Below are 21669 nucleotides of genomic sequence, written 5' to 3'. Positions count from 1 at the left end.
ATGCATAGAGCTTATCCCAAAAACCGGAAGGGTTGAGGTCAAATTTCAGATGAAACACCTGCAATGAGCAATATATAATTATTGTTAAGGTTAGACACTGGACCAGGAATACCATAGGAAAGATTGTAATGGTAGATCATACAAAACAAGGACACTGTGTCTATGACAGTTGTCCTGTTTGTCTTCTGTTCCAGTGACGAGGGAGAAAAGAAGAAAGGAAGGGCCATTTCATTATCAGCCAACATGTAGGCTCCTGCCGCACGGCTTTACCCAACCAGCCGTTGTCATGGTAGCAACTTGTCATGTCATCTGCGTCTCACCTTGAATGAATGGAGATTTGCAGATTTTGCCCTCCCCTGGGTGCACGGGCAGGGGGGCGTTAGTGGAAGTGCGTCAGCCCCATACGAGCAGCTGGGGACACACCCACGGCAACCTGTGTTACTGCTCATTGTGTGTTAGTGCATTTGCTTGTGTGCATGTCTGTGCTTTCCTAGGAGGTGACAAGCAAAGCTGGCCTCCTCAGGACCACATTGTCACCGCGGGGACGACAACAACAACAACAACGGCAGCAGCAGAAGCAGTCCACCAGCTGCTCCTACATGTGTAAACTGCACTTAAACTGGCAGCTTGCCAATGAAGGTTATATACTGTTTGTTCCTGTTATCAAATAGCTTTTCTGTTGTTCTGGGGCTAAATGTAAGCACCTTTAAGTTTCAGTTATAAATGTATACATAGCAGGTTACCTACCAAGATCTGGCTAAACAAGACTGGAAACATTGGTATCTGCCTGCGAAAGAGTCCTATTTTTCTGTAGAAGCGAAAGTGATAACAACAACTAACCACCAATATCATCTCTGTAACAGCAACATATTTTGAAGTTATTTTTGGACAAATCCTTCTTTCTCTGAGATTTAGCAGAAGATAAAAATGAATGAATGGATATATTTTTGCAAAATAGTTTTTTGTTTGGCCATTTAAGCTTTGCCATTAAAGCATGACCCCCACAGTTTAAATTGCTCGACACAACAGCCCTAAGTTCAACTGTCTTTCTTCATGTCTTCCCCCAGTCTATCTTCACATTATTCCCCATCTGTCTTTTTTTGTCCTAGCATTAAAAACAAACATTAATGCTTTTTAAGATAGCTCTTCTGATTTGATAAGAGAATGTCATGTCATGATTTCCTTATCTGAGCATCTTACAAATATTATTTATGAATGTAGAGAGCTGTATTGCTTTTGCAGTTTTTATGATTTCTCTTCATGGTTTTTTTTAATCCTCACTCAGTCTTCCTCTTCCGAAGAGTCGGACATCCTTTTCCTGCATGGTCTCTTGAAGTCGTTTCTCGAGTGTTTGTAGAGTAAACGCAAGATAGCTTGTGTGTGTGAGTGTGTGTGTGTGTGTGTGTGTGGGTGCGTGCGTGTGTATGAGTGTGGACACGATAATGTGTCTACAAGTTTGGGTGTTGAGCCGAGTGATGAGGGGAGAGAAGGATAGGCACTGCTGGTTTCCATGACAACAACTTTTTATTTGTGCTTCCTCTAAGGCGTTGGTGGAGTGGATGGATAGATTGAGATGGACAGACAGACAGACAGACAGACATGTAGACAGACAGACAGACAGACAGACAGACAGAGACTATCAGAGTCTGGCAGAATTATTAGGAAGAGACAGCCTGGTGGGCTGCGGTGCAGCGGGCAGGCGGGCAGGCGGGGGTGGAAGAAGGTAGCAGAGTTGTATGCTTGTTTGCTTGCTTTGTCTAGAACAGAATGTCCTCTTTGTATACACTCTTCATTGATAGATTACACCAACAAATTGCTAGCAGTCATCCACAAACCCCCTCTGACTCTAGCAAAACTGTTGTCAGTAATGGCCAGAAGAAGGTTAGACTCTCAAAAGCAAATCTGACAATGACACTTGAATGTGTCTAAACATTTACAGTGGGGTGAGTGTTTGTGTGTCTTAGTGTGTTAACATAATTATAATCTTCCCCTTTTCTTATGCATTTCAACAAGAGGTCCACACCTTTGAAAACAAAAACAAGTCATCACACAAACATGCCAGTAGATCTTGTTTCTAAAACATGCAAGAACCTTGTGCTGTTACTTTCAGTGAGTTTGTTTGATGCTGAAACCACATGAATCTGACACCCACCTTAAGTGGCGGAGTCGGGTGGCCTTAAAAAAACTGTCCTCATGCTTCTGCAAACGTAAACAAAAGCTAGGTGTTGAACTTCATGCTGATTTAAAGTATGCTAATACTCAAATATAAAAACATGTTTAAGAATTGCAATGGTTGCAACTTTGGACCGACAATGTTCAGTTCAGACATCAACTGTTATAATGCATTAAAATATATAAATATTTTGGTTATTTGACAGCTAAATAAAAAATACAAAAGTAAGATTTTACACATGCACATTTACCAGAAGTCATCAAATAATCTCTTAGTCTACTGAAACTCTTGTTTGCACTAATGTTGACGTGTCTGAGCAAAATTTAATGTATGCCCACCTTTGGAATTGTCTGAGCTGACCCAAAGATCACAGAAAAAGTCACTTTATTTGTGAAATACACAGATTAACCAAAAATAACACTGTAATCTGCACACACAATCTAACACACAGAGATGCACAAAGCAAACAGTGGTATTCATTCTGTATGCCTCCACTGCTCAAAGCACTATTCTATTCCCTCAACAACAATTTGGGAAACATACACGTGCACACATACGCACACACACACAATGATAGACTGTCTATCTATGTGCGGAATGACTCACCTCCTCCACCTGGAGTAGAGCCAAGCCTTTCTCGCCTCCTCCCCCTTCATCTGTGTGAGCCCTTCACTTCACTCACTCCGGCTCCACTATGGAAGCATTTCAATCATTCAAATTAGCTGTAATCACAGCCAAAGGCATGGAGTGGGAATGGCAGCACGTCACTCTGCATACTCGAGAACACTTAATACATTGATTTTATATTGAGCATGCTGTGTTTCAAAAAAAAGGAAAAAGAGGAAGAAGGGATCTGGGGAGGAAATAAATAAGCTATCCAGGCCAAGCCTTTTCTGCCATGCATGTTTCAGAGACAAAGAATGGAAGCTGGGATGAGAGGCCATCTTTATAATGAGCAGTGCTATAAGACTCCTTTCAAATCTTCAGACCTGACATGTGAGAAGCAGTGCATCGGTGGAACCAGCTGCAGCTTTCACATAATGACACAAATTATTGGCTCGTTAATGGGCAGCTTAGCCTTGAGTGTTCAGCCTGCAACCCCATTCCAGAGAACAGGGGCACACAGGATCAATCTCGGCCTCCTTGGACGGAGCTGTAAAACACGGGATGCATCCAAAGGACATCTTATCCTCATCACAGTCCCTCTCTCTTTCTCTCTCTCTCTCTCTCTCTCTGTCTCTCTCGCTCTCTCTACCTCTGTCTGTCTCTCTCTCGCTTTAATCCATACTGGTCCCTGGAGACGCCTACACTCGCCCCTCCCACACCTTCTCTCTCTCCCCCACACACCACCCTCAGAACAACTATCTGTCCACCTCCACAGTCGGCCTGTGGACAAACCCAGAATAACAATGTGATCTTGCCTCTTAAAGGCACATGGGCATCTTTTTGCATCATTATCTTCCCGTTCAAGACTGAGCTCTGATATGAATGTGATCCTCATTATCCTGATTCTGGGTAGACTTAGCTAATTACACCATTCCCCGTCATGTGGATATGATTGAATAATGTATGATGTTATTAACATATGCATTGAATTAAATAATAACAACTTAAAAATGGTCTGAGGTAAACAAAAGGTGCATCACATTCAATCACTCAGGCATCATATCCTTAAGCCTCTGCAAAGCTGCAGAATAGCAATCAACTACAAACACAGAGTCAAGTGCAGGACACAGCACTTATACTGTAGGCTGCAGTCAATGAGCCTCTCAGGAGGAGGTACTGGTCCAGACTTCTACAGTACTTACATCAGGAAGCCTAGGAAGGTTTGCCTACAGTGCCCCCTTCTGTCATAACAATATGGATTGTACAAATGACATAGCAAAAATAATAAAACAAAAAATGAAATGTATATACATTTTTGGGCTATACAAAAATAAGTGTTGCATGCACAACATTCTTTATCTGTAAATTAAAATCTGATTTTTTTAAATAACTGGCTGTTTCCTGATTTCAGCTTGTTTGCTCCCTGATTAATGTCTTAATTAGGAAAGATATCTGACATATTAAATCATCAAGTGTACTCAAATATTCCATTGTTTTTCTGTGCTTTGCATTAAAAGACTGTACAATATATACAAATAATCTAATTTCTGGAGGCTCTGTTCTCACCTGACTAAAGTAAACAGTGAAGCCTTTTAGACCTGATCATACAGCAATGGAAAACTGTGGTGTTGCACAGGAAGCCATGAGGTGCACTCGTGTGTAGGAGGTGCTGAGGTAGAGAAAGGGTAGTTCAGAAGTTAGAGTGCTAACTGCAGCAATATCTACTGCTATTTTTAATCTGACTGTGACTGACTGTGGTCTTTACTTTCTAATCACAATTGACTTCACCAGCACATTTGCGTCTAGGATTACATTTTTAAAACCCCTTCTTGCAAGTTTAAATGATTTAGTTCCTGATAAGTAGCTGTAAATAGCAGAAACAATAAATAATCCCTCTCATACTTTACTCATCTTTTGCTGAAAAGTAGCTTTAATCTCTTGTCACTCTTCCCTTTACACTTAGTTCACTTTAAACTCTTACTCATCCTATTTTTTTTTTTTGCAAATTTCCCTCCTACTCCATACCCACTATTATTGAATTGTTAATATTTGCTCTGCTCTCGAATAAGAATCAACACATTATGTATAATTTTCCCTAACAACCAAACAACTCAAGGCTGGAAAATAACGCAACATCAAACAGTCCTGTCAAATACCAGCACTGCCATCTAGAGGACAAAAGTATTATAGCATCAAGCACTGCACTGTACGCTTACTGTAATTTACACATTGTTTTCTGTAGCTTCAAGGCACAGATTGCCAAATGGCTTCTGTCCAACTTTCTCATACTGACATTAAACTTCTCTTCAACTGTTTTGTCTGTTTCATAAAACTTTCAGCACTTTGTGTAAAAAAAGGAATAAAAGAAAAAAAAAAAGAAAACTAAACAAAAACTAAACATAAACATGACATAGACAGCTCATGAACACTGTTGTCTTTACCAACTGTCTCTGTGTTTTTATAATCTGTCTGGTAGAGTGAACTATTCTTTCTAAGAGCTATGACTATCAGCCTTACTTCTATTGTCATTAATATAAATGTTAAAGTGAGTCTTAGAGCTGCTCAACTTCAACTTCTACAATTATCATAATCAGTCATCCCTGTTTCATTAGCATTATAGTTGCTAATGTTAATATTAGATTGATCAGTCTATCATACTTACTGATGTTACGGCTAATTCTACACACTCTATCCCCTCTCAACCCTAACACAGTTTCAGCAGATGGCTGTTCAACAGGAGTCTGGTTCTGTTTCTGTCTCTGCCACTGTAATTTTGCAAAATGTTGCTTGGTGCTGTGCTCATTGTGGATTCATGTTGGGTCTTTGTAAACAAAATTAAAAAGGCTAGACCTTCTCGTTTGTCTTGAAAACACATTTGCTATGAATTGGGGTTATACAAGTAAAGATTGGTATATTGATTGATTGATTTCTCAGAGCTTGGTGTGGCTAATAGTCCCATTACAAGTATATGATGTTGCAGAGTACAAGTTTAAACAATTCCATTTACTTTTTGGCTAATGTATTGACTAACAAGTTTCATTTAGAACATCTTCCTTTTTTACTATTAGCTCATAGGCCGTTAATATTAATGGACGAAACTTGAATGGCGTCACCCATTAGTTACTGCAGGAGGCTTTGGAGTCCCATCAATGGTGGTCGCCATGCTCGGAATCCTGTCTCAGCCTAAGTTTCAGTCAACCTGTCGACAAGCAGAGAGCTGGAGCTTAGGTAGGTTTTAAGCCTCCTGGCAAACTGCTACAGTACAAACTGCCTGATTGAAAGGCGGGCACGGTTAGGGTCAATCAACCCTAACTGTTTATTTACACGAATCGTTTTGAAAATCAAAGCAAATGGCTCATAAAAAAAATCCAACCCCCTTACAGTGTGTGACCATAATGACAATAAATAATCAGACTGATATCATTTTTTGTACCAGGCTTCAAACATGTTTATTTTTGCTATAAAAACAGGCTATTTGAATAGTTGTGTATGTGACTTCTGGGGCCTGTCTGCAGCCTCTGACACTGTTAAATTGACACATTTTGACTCTGTTAGCAAACACCAATATATATATATAGTGTGACTGCATCCTTTTGGAGAAATTTGATTGGTCTAAAATAATCAAACAGTGCTCAACCAACCCCTAAAAATGTAATGTTCAGGAATTACTGCTAACACCTTTAAGTGCAGTAAACGTGGCAAGATTTAAATCTGTGTCAAATAAATGATATAATTTCAGTAGAAAAATTAACATTTAGCATCAAAAGTTAAAGGGATTAACATGCAATAGCAGCTTCAAATCAGGATATTGAACTGCTGGTAGATGAGTAGGCCGCACATGACAGCAATATAAACAAGCTGTCATCTTTTTTTTTAATAAATGGCACTTATGATGACAACATTACAGACATAATGTTTAAAACAAGGAAACGGCAGCAACTAGCTCCTAGTGTCTCTTTTCTCTGGCTTTTGTTCATTTTGTTTCTCTTATATGAGATTTTTAGTCAGAGATGATATGGAGATCCACTACAGCTTCCTTATACATAACAGTTAACGTAAGCGTCACTGTGAGGTAACTAAAGTAGGTTTTTATGTAGGGTTTCCACTGTTAATATGCAGCTATGATCATATTTGAAAAGTCCTCAACATACCTTGTTATACAACTGTAACTCTTTAGGAAACTTAAAAAGCACTTGTCCTCATTTAATAATGCGGCAAATATTCAACTTCCTCTTAAACTCGTCCATTTAAGAAGTTATATAATAGACACGCATTAGAAGCTGTAGTGGCTATTTTCACTTAGTGATAAAAAGCGTCAGAAGCATGGTAATCTTGTTCTTAAACATCATGTTCTACTGCTTAACTGTGGAGAAAGTTTGGATACAGTTCAGTTATGAAACCATTTGTTTCAGGATCAAGAGTCTTTATTTGCCCATACTGATATTATTATTCATCTCAGCCTTTGACCACCACATGCAGATGCTGTGCCAGGGATTGTGATATTATAGGAGGCTACATGGCTGACAAGGGAAACAATATATTTGAATCAAATATTGTTGAATTATAAGGTGTAAAATTAAACTGCCTGAGAAATGCAATATTCAGCAAACAAAAAACAAAAATAATAGGTTTTTCAAAATGTGAGCAAAAAATGCCAAATTTCACTTTAATGACAATAAGTCGAAGAATATTTATCACAGGTAAATTAATGGGAAGAGAGAGGTACAGTGTAATGAAGCAAACTGCTCTTAGTTTGCCTTTTGATCAAAACCAAGACTTCTCAATGCAAATCAGATGTGCGCACACATACACACACACACATACACACACACACACACACACACACACACACACACACACACACACACACACACACACACACAGACAGACAGACACAGACTTACAACTTAATATAGTTTGGTCGTAAAGTTTGAAAGCTTGATTCAGTGTCTCATATTCAGGAGTTTGGAGTACAGTAAATGTGCTTAATTGTTGAGAATACATGTGTAATGGAAATAGTCCAACATTAGCAGCAAGTCCAGTGTCAAATATTCCTAAAATGCAATCACATAGTCTGTTCAACAAAAGGCAAACAGTCCATGGTCAGAGTTTCAGACCATGGACTGAAAAGTGAACCCGTTCTTGATAAACTAATGCATTTTATTCACTAGGAGGCAGTGTTGTCTTTTTTGTTGATTTTATTTCATTATTAGAGATCATGGAAAGAGAGCAACAGTTCCTTGTTTTAAAAGTCATGACAAAACAAACTTAAATGAAACCGTTATTTTGACAAGATTAAAAAGAAAAAAGATGAACAAAGCAGTAATGTATTTAACCATATAATGTTGCATAGCAGGAGATCACATCTACCAAACAACAGGAAGTCTCAACAGATATTTAATTATAAAAGCTGAGCTAATTTTGATAAAATATTTTCAAAGCAACTGAGTAAGACTCATTCAACATATGTAAAATAAAAAAAATAAAAATGTTGGTCATCTCATTTAATTGTAACAGACTCAACTTCTAGCTCCCCACTGTTACACAAACAGATATATTCACATGTTGTAATTAGATCAGCCAAGTATTAAAGCGTTTTCAGGATTCGCCATGATCTTGTCGATCCAGCTTCTGTAATCAGGAATCTTAGTGTAGCTACGGAGGAGCTGACCAGATTCCTGACCGGTAGACACAACTCCGTATGCCTTCCCATCTTCACAGACCAATGGACCCCCAGAGTCTCCCTGTATATACACAGCATGATTGTTAAAACAGGGAATTCATCACCACAAGTTTGTCTGTTTCATGTCATAAAATTGTACGTACTTCATATGGTCCAGTCTCCCCCTTAGAGCAGTAGGAGTTTTCCTTAGGACACTCCTCACTGGCAATGATTGTGACATTGGCTTCCATGAGTACATGAGACATACGTTTGTCACTCGAGTTTGTGCTTCCCCAGCCGGAGACTGAACATGATGTTGGCAGCAAGGCGTTGTCTTCACCTGCCAGCGCAATAGGACGTGCATCTTGGCTAAAATTGACCTTGGAGCTTAACTGTAAGAACAGAGAGAGAAACATGTGAAACTTGAAAACATGTCTCAGTAAAGAAATGTAGTTCTCATAACAAAGTTTTCAATAGAGGCCCTAAATATTAATTGAAAAAAAAAAAACATGCAGATGGGGAAAGAAGCCAAAACCATCATTATTGATGTATACAGGTATGTTAATATAACAGTTTTTCTTTTTACTTTGAGTAGCATCATGTCATTTCTGCAATCAGTTGCATTGAAGTCGTTATGTGGAAATGGTTTCTCCACAGGTATGCTCATCTTTCTGTTACCGTAGTTGTTAAATCCAAGCCAGACTGTGTGGGACCTGAAATGACTAGAGCAAAAATATAAAAATAACTATGGGGTTCTATCAAAAAAAAAAATATATATGTAAATGCTTAGTTTTGCATAATTCCATTCTTAATGAATGACCTTTAGTTGTTGTTTGGATCAGAAATTCAGGATTCTAACTTTGTAAACATGCAGTTTTAGACTTACTTGGGTTGGCAATGTGCAGCAGTCATCACAAATTCTGCGTTCAGAATGAAGCCACCACAGTATGATGGTTTTCCAATCTGCATATGTGTCTCCACCAGCACCATGTATGGCCTGCCGTGCAGTGCAACCGGTTTACCACCAATGATTTCACCTGTATGAACTGAGAAACACTGCATTAAACTCAGCTGACCAAAGAAATTAAACAAATAATGAGATATATACCCTTTTACTTTCTCTCACTTGCTGAACTTTTTTAATATAGGGATCAACTGCATGTTATAGTACAATGTGTTAAACACTACAATATACATTGCATTAAAAATAAAACTAACCTTGACCACTGAGATTCAGTGCAAGTATCAGTATCACCAGTTTAAAGTTGATAGTCATGGTGAGATCAGTCGAGTCAAGTTCCTGAGGAGCAATGACACACATCACTGACACGTACAGTCTTTGAATGCTTCCTTTTATCAGAAGGAAAAGGAAGTGTTTATCTTATATGCACATGCACATGAGGCTGTTTGAACCAAATTCATATGAACGATTTCTCCATCTCATTCTGAGAATCTCAAGATTGAATTTTCTTGGAACTAGTATTAAAAAGAATACTGTTTTTTTTTTTTTCACGAGGGCTTTCTCAGATTTCAAAAGAACCCACAGTGTAATATTCTCATTTTGAATAAGACATGTGTGTTGTGATCTCTAAGCCAGTTATAAAAACATCTCTGTCTGCTAAATCAGAATGCAGAATTAAAAACAGTTTGCAGTAAGTAAAATCTCAATATCTCAGCTCATCCCCAAAACATCAGAACAGTAGGATTCATTTGATTTAACCTCTTGAAACTCAGCCTTGTTATGAAACGATGTATCAACGCTCTGAGGTAGTTATATTATAATGAAGAAATGCAGAGCACTGACCTTAAATCACTGGGTATACAAACACTTTCAAACTGTACCCATACACTTCTGATGTTCTGATTATAGCCAACAGAAGGGAAACATTTAGAGTAAACATAAAAGTGCATGATTTTTGAAGTTCAAACAGTCATGGACAAATGCTTCTCAATATGCATTAAAAAGGGTTCTTCTTAAAGATATGCGTTACATTTTGGATGCTTTTTTTCCCTCAACTTTTTAAACATGTGTATGTGGTAAAGGCCCTGAAAAAAAAAGAATGGTCTTCTTTTTTTAAATGAGCAAATGTCAATTATATATGCAATAAAAGAACATATACAGTATATAAAGAAAATAAATAGGAAAATAGTTAGAAATATAGCAACAAGAATAAAGCAGTATCTAAAAATAGGATTATGTAGCCTATCGATGTGTATCCATACTATGAATATGTTCAGATATGTGTGTAGGCTACAGATATGTGTTTAATGTATAGATCATCACCAGTAGCAATTAAATAATACAAAATGGATGGGTATATACAAAAGTAAAGTAGATGAGGCTAAACATTAATAAAGAGGATTTATTTTATAATTATATTTACTTTATGTTTATATAGAGGCTGCACAGTGGTGCAATGGTTAGTGCTGTTGCCTCACAGCAAGCAAGATTCTCTGAGTGGAGTTTGCATGTTCCCCCTGTCCATGCGTTGGTTCTCACCAGGTACTCTGGCTTCCTCCCAGAGTCCAAAGGCATGATCATTAGGTTAATTGGTGACTCTAAATTGCCCGTAGGTGTAAATGTGAGTGTGGCTGGAGACAACCCAGTCTCATGTCAAAATGTGTAATAACTATGTTGGTCCACAGCTCAAAACATAGTAGTTTCACAATAAGGGCTCTAAAATTGTGACATGTGTACGTTTCCTTTTGTCTATTCTTTTGTACAGGCATACCTCAGGTCACGTGACTGCCCAGGAATCTAAGCCAGTGTGCTGCTGACATGCGCAATCGTGCCCTGTTCAAGCCTGTTGCTCTGTGAAAGACATTAAACTGAATATTAAAACAAGGAATGATGACAAATTAGATTAACTCTTCTATAAGGAAAGAAGAATAAAAAAAAGTACTAGGATGAATTAATATGGACAAGAGCATAAGAGATTTTTACTTTTAGCCATAATTCTAAACCAAGCACTTAAGGCTGTCCTCCAAGCACATAGTTCCCCAGATTTTATGATATACTTACACCAAAACAAAAAAACAAACAAACAAAATTTAAATAAAAATAAATAAATAAAAATAAAAACATTTTATGTACTGGGCTTTGAAAGAGCTCTATGAAAGTATGACTGCAAGACCCCTTGCCTATGAAATGAGAATATTTAAGTTTTTGGCTTAGAGCTGAACGACATACATCGTTGGAAAGGTTTCAACATGACCCCTGTTTTGAAATAATGCCCTTTGAACCTTGACCCAAGGGCATGTTTGAAGGCTTATACCTCAGCAACAAAAGGGGCTGGGCAGTCACGTGACCTGAGGTATGCCTATACAAAAGAATAGACAAAAAGAAACGTAGACATGTCACAATTTTAGAGCCATTATTGTGAAACTACTATGTTTTGAGCTGTGGACCAACATAGGAATTACACATTTTGACATGAGACTGGGTTGCTGGAGACCAGTTCAGGCCTGTATACCCGGCCTCTCGCCTAATGACAGCTGGAGTCGATACTCGACCTCCCCGTGACCCGAATGGTTAAAACAGTTTAGATAATGGAGGATTTATATAAAAAAAAGAGACTCTAACTTTTCTAAAAAGAAAAAAAGAACCTAAACTATCTGTGTTAATTTGCTCATATTACTATTAGTAGCATCAGGCAACACAGTGGCTACAGAAAGCTGTATTTGCAAGGATATTGTGCTGTTCAGTGCAGAGACCGGTGGCAATTTACAGCTAGTCAGTGGCTACATGTCTGGATATCTGGGTAAGAGATAGAAGTTGCTTGGGTTGTGTTTGCTGCTTCAACTCAAGTTGCAGCTGTTTTCATGAAGATTCTTGATTACATGACCCAATCTTTATCTGATGAACATCTTGATACAATCTAGGCTGCATGAAATAGCTTGTGTATAAACTTTTTTGCAGACCTCACGATCATTAAAAGGAAGGGGGGAGGTGAGATTTTTGTGGTTGACAGAGAGTAACAGGAAGCCATGCGAGCTGGGGAGGATAAAGATTAAGAAGGCCTTGTGCTGAAACGTGTCCGTTGTTGATCTGTACGCTGATGCTCTACCCAGATAAACATACTTTGAAGGACATTTATTGTGCTGACTTTTTAGTCTCTATATGTATATGTGGAAGTGAAGCGCTATGGTGTGAGAAATACCAAGCCAGTAGATGATACATTGCTTAGAGTGTATATCAGAGTGTATATCAAAGCATACAGTCCAGTGCTCAGTCAATAAAAAGGGATACATTGGGTTGTGTGGTTTGCTTTGTATAATATCCCTGAAATGTGCATTTATGGAGTGCTTGTGTTTGGCTGGACTTTGGGAAGTAAAGATCAAATATGTTTGGTGTCAGAAAAGTTTGGGTTTCTCTTTGAAGTCAAATAATATATGGGCCCAATCCCAGTCTCTACCCTAAACCCCTTTACTCAGCTGTATTACAGCTTAAATATAGAGAGCCTGGGAAAGTCATCCCTATGGCCTTAGAAAGCCTTTTCCAAAGACAATTTGCCACTATTTATTGACTTGCTCCTGATTAGATTCACTAAAGAGACTTAGCATGCTGAGACAAAAGGGTGTCTCAAAACTGGTACTTTAACACCCCTTATGCCTCAGTGTATCACACAGTCATAGGTCAAAGTTGTCCCGTCCCTGAGCCGACATCCAAGGTAGTAACAGAGGCATTACAGCGGCGAAACAGTATTAATATGAAATTGCCAACAGGCAGGGCTAAACATATGTGTGGTATCTGATGACATAATATTTGTGGTACCACTACTGGGGAAGAGTCACATGATTCTGCCACGCACATCAAGTTTACACTCCAGGGGACTGAATGTACAAAAAGTACAAAGCTTTGAACTTTGTTATGGCACTGTTGCGCAATTTGCAAAAATGGCAACTGTAATTCGCTTCGAGGCTTCATAGCTGACCTAATATATAAATCTAACATTATCAAATTCCTACATACCATACTATAACACTGTAGCACTATTTAAAATCACACACTGGAACACCAACATTACACCGTTGCTACTAAATAATGTTTTGAATTAGTTAATCTCGATAAAAATGTTTACCTGTGTCTGAAATGTAAAACAAATGAAGATGTTATGCAATATGTGTAGATGACTGAAAGATAAATAAGAGAGGTCATTTTCTAAAGAAAGATGGTGTCTTTTAAACTTCAACCTCAACCTTTACATAATCAGTCCTCCCCATTTCATCATCATTCCAGTTACTACTCTTAATGTTAGACTGATTGGTCTATTATCATAATTAGCTGTTCACGCTAATACTACACCTTTCTTTACCATTATTGCTTACAATGTAGCTATAAATCTATGTTATTCATAGTTGTTGTTGCTGCTCTGTATGTCTCCCTCCTCCTCCTTCTTCCTGTATCTCCCTCTAACCCACTTTCCAAGCCCAGCACATTTCAAACGGATGCCTGTTCATCATGAGTCTGATTCTGCTCGAGGTTTCTGCCTCTTAACGAGGCCACTGACTTTGCTATATGTTGCTTAGCACTCATAATAGATTAATGTTAGGCATTTGTAGATAATATAACAAAGACCAAGGTCTTTTACCTGCTCTTACATAAAGTGCCTTGAAATAACATTTGTTGTGAATTGGTGCTATACAAATAAATATTGATTGATTGATTGATTGATTTAAAGAGGTCCAAATTTACTTTAGCCCATTAGTTTTACCACGGCATAATTTCAGGGTTGTTCAGTTTAAACATGCCTACAGTAGTAGACACCGCCAGTGTCTACTCCAAACTTCAAACACTAAAAAGTAGAGGAAAATGGTCGTATATACAAATGGCTTGGTAATGAGTTGTTTAAATCAGAGAGAAGAGCTTCAGCTCTATTTAGTTCCTCATGACGCGAATACTTAACCTTCAGCTGCAACAGTTCATTTATATCACAAGGGGGCAGTGTTGTATTTGTGTTGGTTTAATGCATTCTCAGACAGAGTACAGCGATGCAGAGCACGTTCAATGACAGAGCAAGAGCTACATTTTGAAAAAGATTTTTAAAAAATACTGAGGATCTTCCATCAAGTCAGGGAAGAGAAATACACATATAAATGACATATTCAACCTACAGTATATAATTTGCCATATAGGTGCAGAATGATATGCATTGTAATTGTTATACACTGTATATTACATCTTTAAACAGCATTGAGTCTCTTACATTTCTGGTTTAAATCTGTGTTCCATGATTGGCTTATTAGTTGTATAATTATCTTCTCTTGTAGCAAAAAAAAAAGTTGTAGCATGAAGGCAAAACATTTTACTTTATCTATAGGCCAAACTAGGTAAAACACTTCATTGAGATTATTAAAGAACATTAAAGAAAATATTGGTTTCCATAACACAAGCAGATTTTTTTTAAGTCATGATTTTGGTATCACAATCTTCAAATGTAAATGTATGAACTATACATTTTTAATTTGGTGAATATTTTTGGAAAAAATCTAATCTTTTATGTTTAAGAAGTTTTTCATGCATTTTTCAGGTTTGCATTGATCCAGCTCCCATAGTTAGAAATCTTTGTGTAAGAAACGATCACTTGGCCATCGAAAGGTTTGGATTCAGTGGACACCACCCCGTATGCTTTCCCATCCTCACAGACCAATGGTCCCCCAGAATCTCCCTGGAAGTACATAAAATACAGTGATGGCTGTTACTGTGATGATTGACTAATGTTGGTCCATGGTATGTAACAAAAATGTGCGTATACCTCAGCTGGTCTCGGCTCTCCTTCAGAGCAGTACAGGTTTTGCTTTTCACAGTTCTTATTTTGAATCAGGGTGACATTGGCTTCCTTGAGTACCACAGACAAATATTCGCTGCTCTTGTTTCTTCCCCAGCCTGAGACTGAACAGGACTTTGGCAGAGCGTTTGGCAGATCCTTACTTTGAGCCGCCATAGAAATGGGTGCCACATGATCGTTGAATTTTACCTTGGAGCTCAGCTTGAGTGGCCGGAAGAGATTAAAACATCTTTAACATATGTAACCATCAATCATTAAATAGCAACTTTTTGATTTTAACTAGAAGGGTTATCTTACCTTAAGAAGCATTATGTCATGGCTATAATCTGTTTTGTTGTAGTCTTTATGTGGGAATGATTGTTTCACAGATACACTCTGTACCTCATGTTGATTAAAGGCATTGTGAAGTCCTAATAGGACTGTGTACGAGCTAAAAGGAAAAGAAAGAATGCAGAACATATCTCAGAATAAATGATTTGTTTGTATCTTTTGTGCAAAAACATAACATTTAAGGAACTTGAATTCATGCAATGATTTGTTAAAGCATCTTATATCATATTGTTGCCCTATAGGTATCATTAATCATTATCATTAAGTTGTGGGTTTATGTTGTTGTAGGATGAGAAATGAATGCAGGGGCTCCAGAGTTTCTTGAAATTCTACTATCACTTGTGTAACAAGGTGTATTAATGTGACCTGTCTTGGCAGTGGGCTGCTGTCATGACAAAATCCTCATTTAGAAGAAATCCTCCGCAGTATTCCTCAGAGCCATGCTTCACAAGTGCCATGTACGGCCTGCTATGTGCTTTCGCCACACGTCCTCCAATGATTCTTCCTGTGTGAACTATAGAAAATATTGATGAATAAAAAACTGAACTGAGCATTCATCACTTATTGATATCCAAGATATTTCACATGATATATAACTGACTGAAGAAATAGTTTAAATAAAAAAATCATAATAATAATAATATAATTAATATGTACAGTGCTGATCACAGCTGTCATTTGGCGACAGGCAGTGTGCACTTGTGACAGGTCGACCTTCAATCACAGGGTTGACACTTAGAGACAGAGACCATTCACATCCAATCACACCTACTGTACGAGCAATTCCTCATAAGAATGCTGGAGTACCCAGAAAGAACCAACACATGCACAGGGAGAGATGATATGGTTCATTTGTTAGGTCCTTGTGTATTTGCAAATATATATATATATGAGAAGAAATACTGTTCTCCCAGACCACAGAAATTAAAACAATTCTACTAATATATTCTTAAAAACCAAACGAAGAGAGTTGGACCATAAACAACCAAATTAAAATGCATGGCTTATACAAAGCATTATTCACAATGTTTAAAAGTGAAAGTGTAGGAGTTCTGTTTTCTGAAGTAAATTCTATATCAAACTGAAAGAAAATCTATTTTTACCTCTTGTGAATTTGCTGCCAAACTTACCTTGACCACCAAGAGTCAGCACAAGCATCAGGGCTGCCAGTCCAGCGTGGATATTCATGGTGAGAGTTTAGTCTAAGTTGGCACACATTGTTGAGAGTATCAGTCTTTATATACATTCTTGTACCAGGAAGAAGGAAGTGTTTGTCTTCTATTCAAACTGTGTGACTTCTGACCACATACAAGGAGGAGCACTCAATCATCTTCAGAGTATGAAAACATTCATTTTCAGGGTAATAGTGATTCATGATATAAAGACACCTAATATGTTAAGTTATGATATCTTTGAGCTGGGATGAACATTAGAATGTAGAAGAATAACATTGTTCATAAGGAAAGAAATAGGTATTAAATATGTGGGGTAAGTTCCCGTTTCAATAAATGAATACCACATGAAACGACACCTTGTTCATACATTGGTAACCACAGGTTCAGTTGTGAGTGAGTCAAATAAGCCTGGGCATAACTCAGACCTATGTGTGATTGTTAATAGTTGTTCCTTTGATCCTTCTACTCTGTAATGCCATTTCATGTCCAGATCCTTGGCTTTCTCAGAGGAGTCTCTCTGCCTGTCACACAGCTCCAAAGGTAACATTTTTCTTATGTTATGATGTCACACGACTGCTTCAAAAACGAATAGTTTTAAACGTGTCTGGTGCATGAAAATGAGAGGACAACGTGACCCTGAGCTACCAGAAGAATGAAATAGTTATTAGGATTCAGAAGAAGAGAAAGGAGATCAATCGGCCGACTGTTTTTTCATTAACCAGTAAAAGCCATTTTGGTAAATGTTCTTCTGTTAGGAAATGAAATATTATATTTATTAGAAAAATGTATTCATAACATAAATCGAAGGAAAATCCTAACATGTATAAAGCTTGTGGGCTCTGCAGACTGATTTTGTTTCAGTTTGGCAAAAATAAAGGAAAAGAAACTTTTGAGGCATTGCCAAAGGGAAGCTGCTTCCTAGCTCAGAACAATGACTGTGAAAAAAGTTCTTAATAAAGCTGGGTTAGAAATATAAAGAGTTTACAAAACCAAGATAAAGTTGTGGTTATAACCGGCTCAACTTTTCTACAGCATGCTTAAGTCTAAAAGTATGCTGCCGACCAACCACAGTGCTGATATCTGTTACATAGCTTCATCAGTCTAGACTCAAGTATGTCTCTCTTTATATTTAAGTCAGAAAACTTTAATGTTGTTGTTTTGAATGATGCACAATAGAGTTTTCATGTGCTGAAGTATAGAGCCAAAGGAGGAATTGTGGTTGGATGAGATGAAAAAGTATGAACAGGTTTTTGGGATGTGAGCTCCTGGAGTCCAAGGCAGTAATGGGAATCACAGAGAGGAACTTGCTCTGTATAACGCGGCCTTTACTGTTAGCCCGTCACTTTTATAGGGACCCTGGGGCTGAGGAGATGGGCTGGTTTAGCCATCGGGCACAGGAACACGGAAATAGGGAATGTAATAAGAGTGATAAAACACATCAATCACAGCATATATTACATGTTTATTATGAAGAAAGGACATCGGTGATCATAAAAGCCACAAGACAGTGAAACAGACATTCCTAGATTAGCAATGATGGATCAAACATGGTTCAACAAAATCACATATGGCAACAGATATTTATAGTCTGAAGGAGACAAGCTGATATAACACTGACTGTGTTCAAGCATTTTCTTATATAAGCTGACTCTGTGCAACAAAGAATCAATTTTGCATATTATAATAGTCACTTAGTTCATATCTCCCTTTGTTTTATGGACTTTATTTTTGTACTTTAAAGGTCCCATATTATGCTTTTTCTGGTTTTATATGCCCTTTAGTGTGTTTTCCAAGTGTCCTGTGCATGTTTAGGCACATCTATGTGCAAAAATTCAAAGTCCGCGGAAACACGGCTTCTCCTACCTCCTCCTGTTAGATAAAAAACAACAAAGTAACAACACAACGATAAAATTAACATTAAAAAAAACACAAATGTACAGGATGTAAAGGAGTTACGAGAACGGGTGGAGAATGATCAGACTGAATATGCCAGTTTAAAAAGATGTGTTTTGAGATGAGATTTGAAAATGGAGAGAGTGTCGATATTACGGATTTGTGGTGGGAGGGAGTTCCAGAGGTGGGGGGCAGAGCGGCTGAAGGCCCTGGACCCCATGGTGGACAGGCGGGCGGGTGGTGCAGTGAGTTGAATGGAAGAAGAAGACCTGAGAGTGCGGGTAGGTATGTTGATGTGCAGGAGTTCAGAGATGTAAAGCGGAGCGAGGTTGTGGATGGCCTTGAAGGTGAGAAGCAGAATTTTGAAGGTGATGCGATGTTTAACCGGGAGCCAATGAAGCTGCTGTAGGACAGGGGTGATGTGATTAACAGAGGGCGTTCTGGTGATGATGCGAGCGGCAGAATTCTGGACCAGTTGAAGTTTGTGGATGGACTTGAGAGGGAGACCAAAGAGAAGGGAGTTGCAGTAGTCAATGCAGGATGTAACCAGGGTGTTGACGAGGATGGCAGTACTGCTGGGAGTGAGGGACGGGCGGAGGCGATTAATGTTACGTAGATGGAAATAAGCAGACCGGGTGACATTATTGATGTGAGCTTGGAATGATAGTGTGCTGTCAAGGATGACACCCAGACTCTTAACCTGAGGGGAAGGGGAAACTGAGGAGTGGTCAATAGCCAGAGAAAAACTGTCAAGTTTGGAGATTGTTGATTTGGTGCCGATGAGGAGAAGCTCGGTTTTGTCACTGTTTAATTTGAGGAAGTTGAAGGTGAACCAGGATTTGATTTCTTGCAGGCAATCAGTCAGGGAAGTGGGCGGGAGGGAGGAGGTGGGTTTGGTGGACAGATAGAGCTGGGTGTCATCCGCACAGCAATGGAACTGGATGTTATACTTACGGAAGATATGGCCAAGAGGAAGGAGATAGACGATGAACAGAAGGGGGCCCAGGACAGAACCCTGAGGAACACCGGTGGTGACTGGAAATGGTTGGGATTTGAAGGTTCCGAGTTGAGTGAACTGAGTACGACCAGAGAGATAGGATGAAAACCAGTGCAAGGGTGTGTCAGTGATTCCGATGGAGGCAAGTCTGTCAAGGAGTGTGTGATGGGAGATGGTGTCGAAGGCTGCACTTAGATCAAGGAGGATGAGGATGGTTAGAAGTCCGGAATCAGCTGCCATGAGGAGGTCGTTGGTGATTTTTACCAATGCTGTCTCTGTGCTATGGAGGGGGCGGAAACCAGACTGGAACTGTTCATAGAGGTTATTGTCAGGTGGAAGCGTAGTTGCAGGAGCTCAGCGGCTGTGTAATGGAGTACCGCTGCCCTTGGGTTGAAGACCAAGGACAGGGCAGTCCAGACGAGCACGGACCATACAAACATTTTATTAATCCACATTGTTGCCGATGATGGACTGGATAAGGGCTCTGGCAGCAGAAGCAGCCCAGGTGAGGAGTGGGAGCCCTGCACGCAACAGGTAAGCTAATAGGCTACCAATCCAAATTAACTCACCGGGTAATCTGATCTTTTGGAAGTATGTCCAGGGAAGAATACAGCAAATGCAAAAAGGTCCGTAGATCAGCAAAAACAGTCAGAGGAACCGGAGAGCAGCGCCAGCGTTCACTCAACCGGACGTGACGTATCAAGGTAGGCCCACTGTGCCATATATAGGAACAGAGTTTTGAGTGACGATCCGCCGCCAGCACCGAGGGGCCACGCGGCCTCGGGTGCGGGGATCTTAACCGGTAATGATCCTTCCGCAGGTTCACCTACAGATCATAGGAACATGATATAGGAACATTTTGTTTACATGCACAAACACAAAAAATTGATCCTAAAAAAACATATTATAATTATATTAGAATTGTTGGTGGAAGTCTCAAGTGCATAATTCCAAAGCATTACAAGTGACTTATGTAATATATACAATGAACACACCAACTCAAACTTACCTGGTGCTGCACCTGAGCAACCACCGAAAGAATGCTCTGCTTTATAATCATTCTTTTCTTAATCTGACCATATTTTCAAAATGAGCCTCATGCTGAAATCTAAGGGTCAATTTCTCATACTTACAAAAGTTGATGCTTTTGTAGATCATTCATGCACTTACACATCTGTTTTACTATTGAAACCAAGAAGAATCTTTGACTTCTAATAGACATTCTAAGCTTACATTAAAATTTACTTAAAGAAAAACATGAATCAATATTGAATCCCATGCAGGGCAAGCAAATAAAACAACTTTTGAGAAAACATCGTTCAGAGGGTTCAACCTGTTTATGTGTGTAAATGTTTCCAGTAAGCAATGTGTTGCAACCCTTCTGGGGATTTCATCCGACAAATAGAAGCTCTTCCTGTCCACAAGAAAGGACAGGACGAGTCTAAATTCCAAGACTGTAACTCAGCGTCAATGATGGGAAGACGTCACCCCTGTCAGGAGAAATAAGACTTTTCCCAGACAGCAGAGTAAGACAGCATTCCCAAATGGGCTCAGTAAACACACATACACACGCACACACACAAACACAAACACACAATCTTAGCTAATCCCTTTAGTAAGAAAAGCTTCTTCTGATCTCAAAAGAATCCTTTTGATCTACTTCCAGAAAATCCTATTAATCATTATTATTCTTTATTAGTTTTGGGTACAAAATCAATTTAATTCTCCACCAAATTATAACAAATGTACTTTTTATGTTCAAGTTAATTCAAGTTACCGTACTTGTTTGCATTTAAAAAAAGATACTGACTCATTCATAACACATCTCTCCTTTCCCCATTTCCTTGCCTGTTTACATTTTGATGCAAAGGAAAAGAATATCTTCTTTCCTGTACAATTATTTTATGTCATTTACTGTACTGAGTCAACATCAGTGTATAAATCAAATTACTTCTATGTTTTGACTAAAAAATTGGGACACGATCATTAAAAAGCCAGATGATCAATGAATGAAAATAACACTGACCATCTGGTTATATCACTGC

The 21669-nt window shown here is 38.6% G+C and overlaps 2 protein-coding genes across 2 annotated transcripts; both read right to left on the bottom strand.

The window, feature by feature from the left end:
* Positions 1-7959: 7959 nt before the first annotated feature.
* Positions 7960-9812, bottom strand: LOC109982729 (granzyme E). The gene is made up of 5 exons (XM_029277016.2): positions 9660-9812; positions 9328-9487; positions 9028-9163; positions 8606-8833; positions 7960-8523 (listed from the first exon to the last, which is right to left on the bottom strand). Exons 1-5 carry the CDS (start codon positions 9760-9762, stop codon positions 8356-8358), a joined length of 795 nt encoding a protein of 264 aa, XP_029132849.2. The 5' UTR covers positions 9763-9812; the 3' UTR covers positions 7960-8355.
* Positions 9813-14388: 4576 nt separating this feature from the next.
* LOC136179489 (granzyme E-like) lies at positions 14389-16826 on the bottom strand. The gene is made up of 5 exons (XM_065956347.1): positions 16690-16826; positions 15926-16073; positions 15527-15659; positions 15197-15430; positions 14389-15109 (listed from the first exon to the last, which is right to left on the bottom strand). The coding sequence occupies exons 1-5, from the start codon at positions 16745-16747 to the stop codon at positions 14957-14959; spliced, it is 726 nt and encodes a 241-aa protein (XP_065812419.1). The 5' UTR covers positions 16748-16826; the 3' UTR covers positions 14389-14956.
* Between the last annotated feature and the right edge of the window lie 4843 nt (positions 16827-21669).

The sequence above is a fragment of the Labrus bergylta genome, chromosome 6 (genome assembly GCF_963930695.1).
Source record: "Labrus bergylta chromosome 6, fLabBer1.1, whole genome shotgun sequence".
Classification (NCBI taxonomy): Eukaryota; Metazoa; Chordata; class Actinopteri; order Labriformes; family Labridae; genus Labrus; species Labrus bergylta.
Note: the sequence above shows the minus strand (reverse complement) of the source record. Positions and strands in the feature narration are given on the sequence as shown.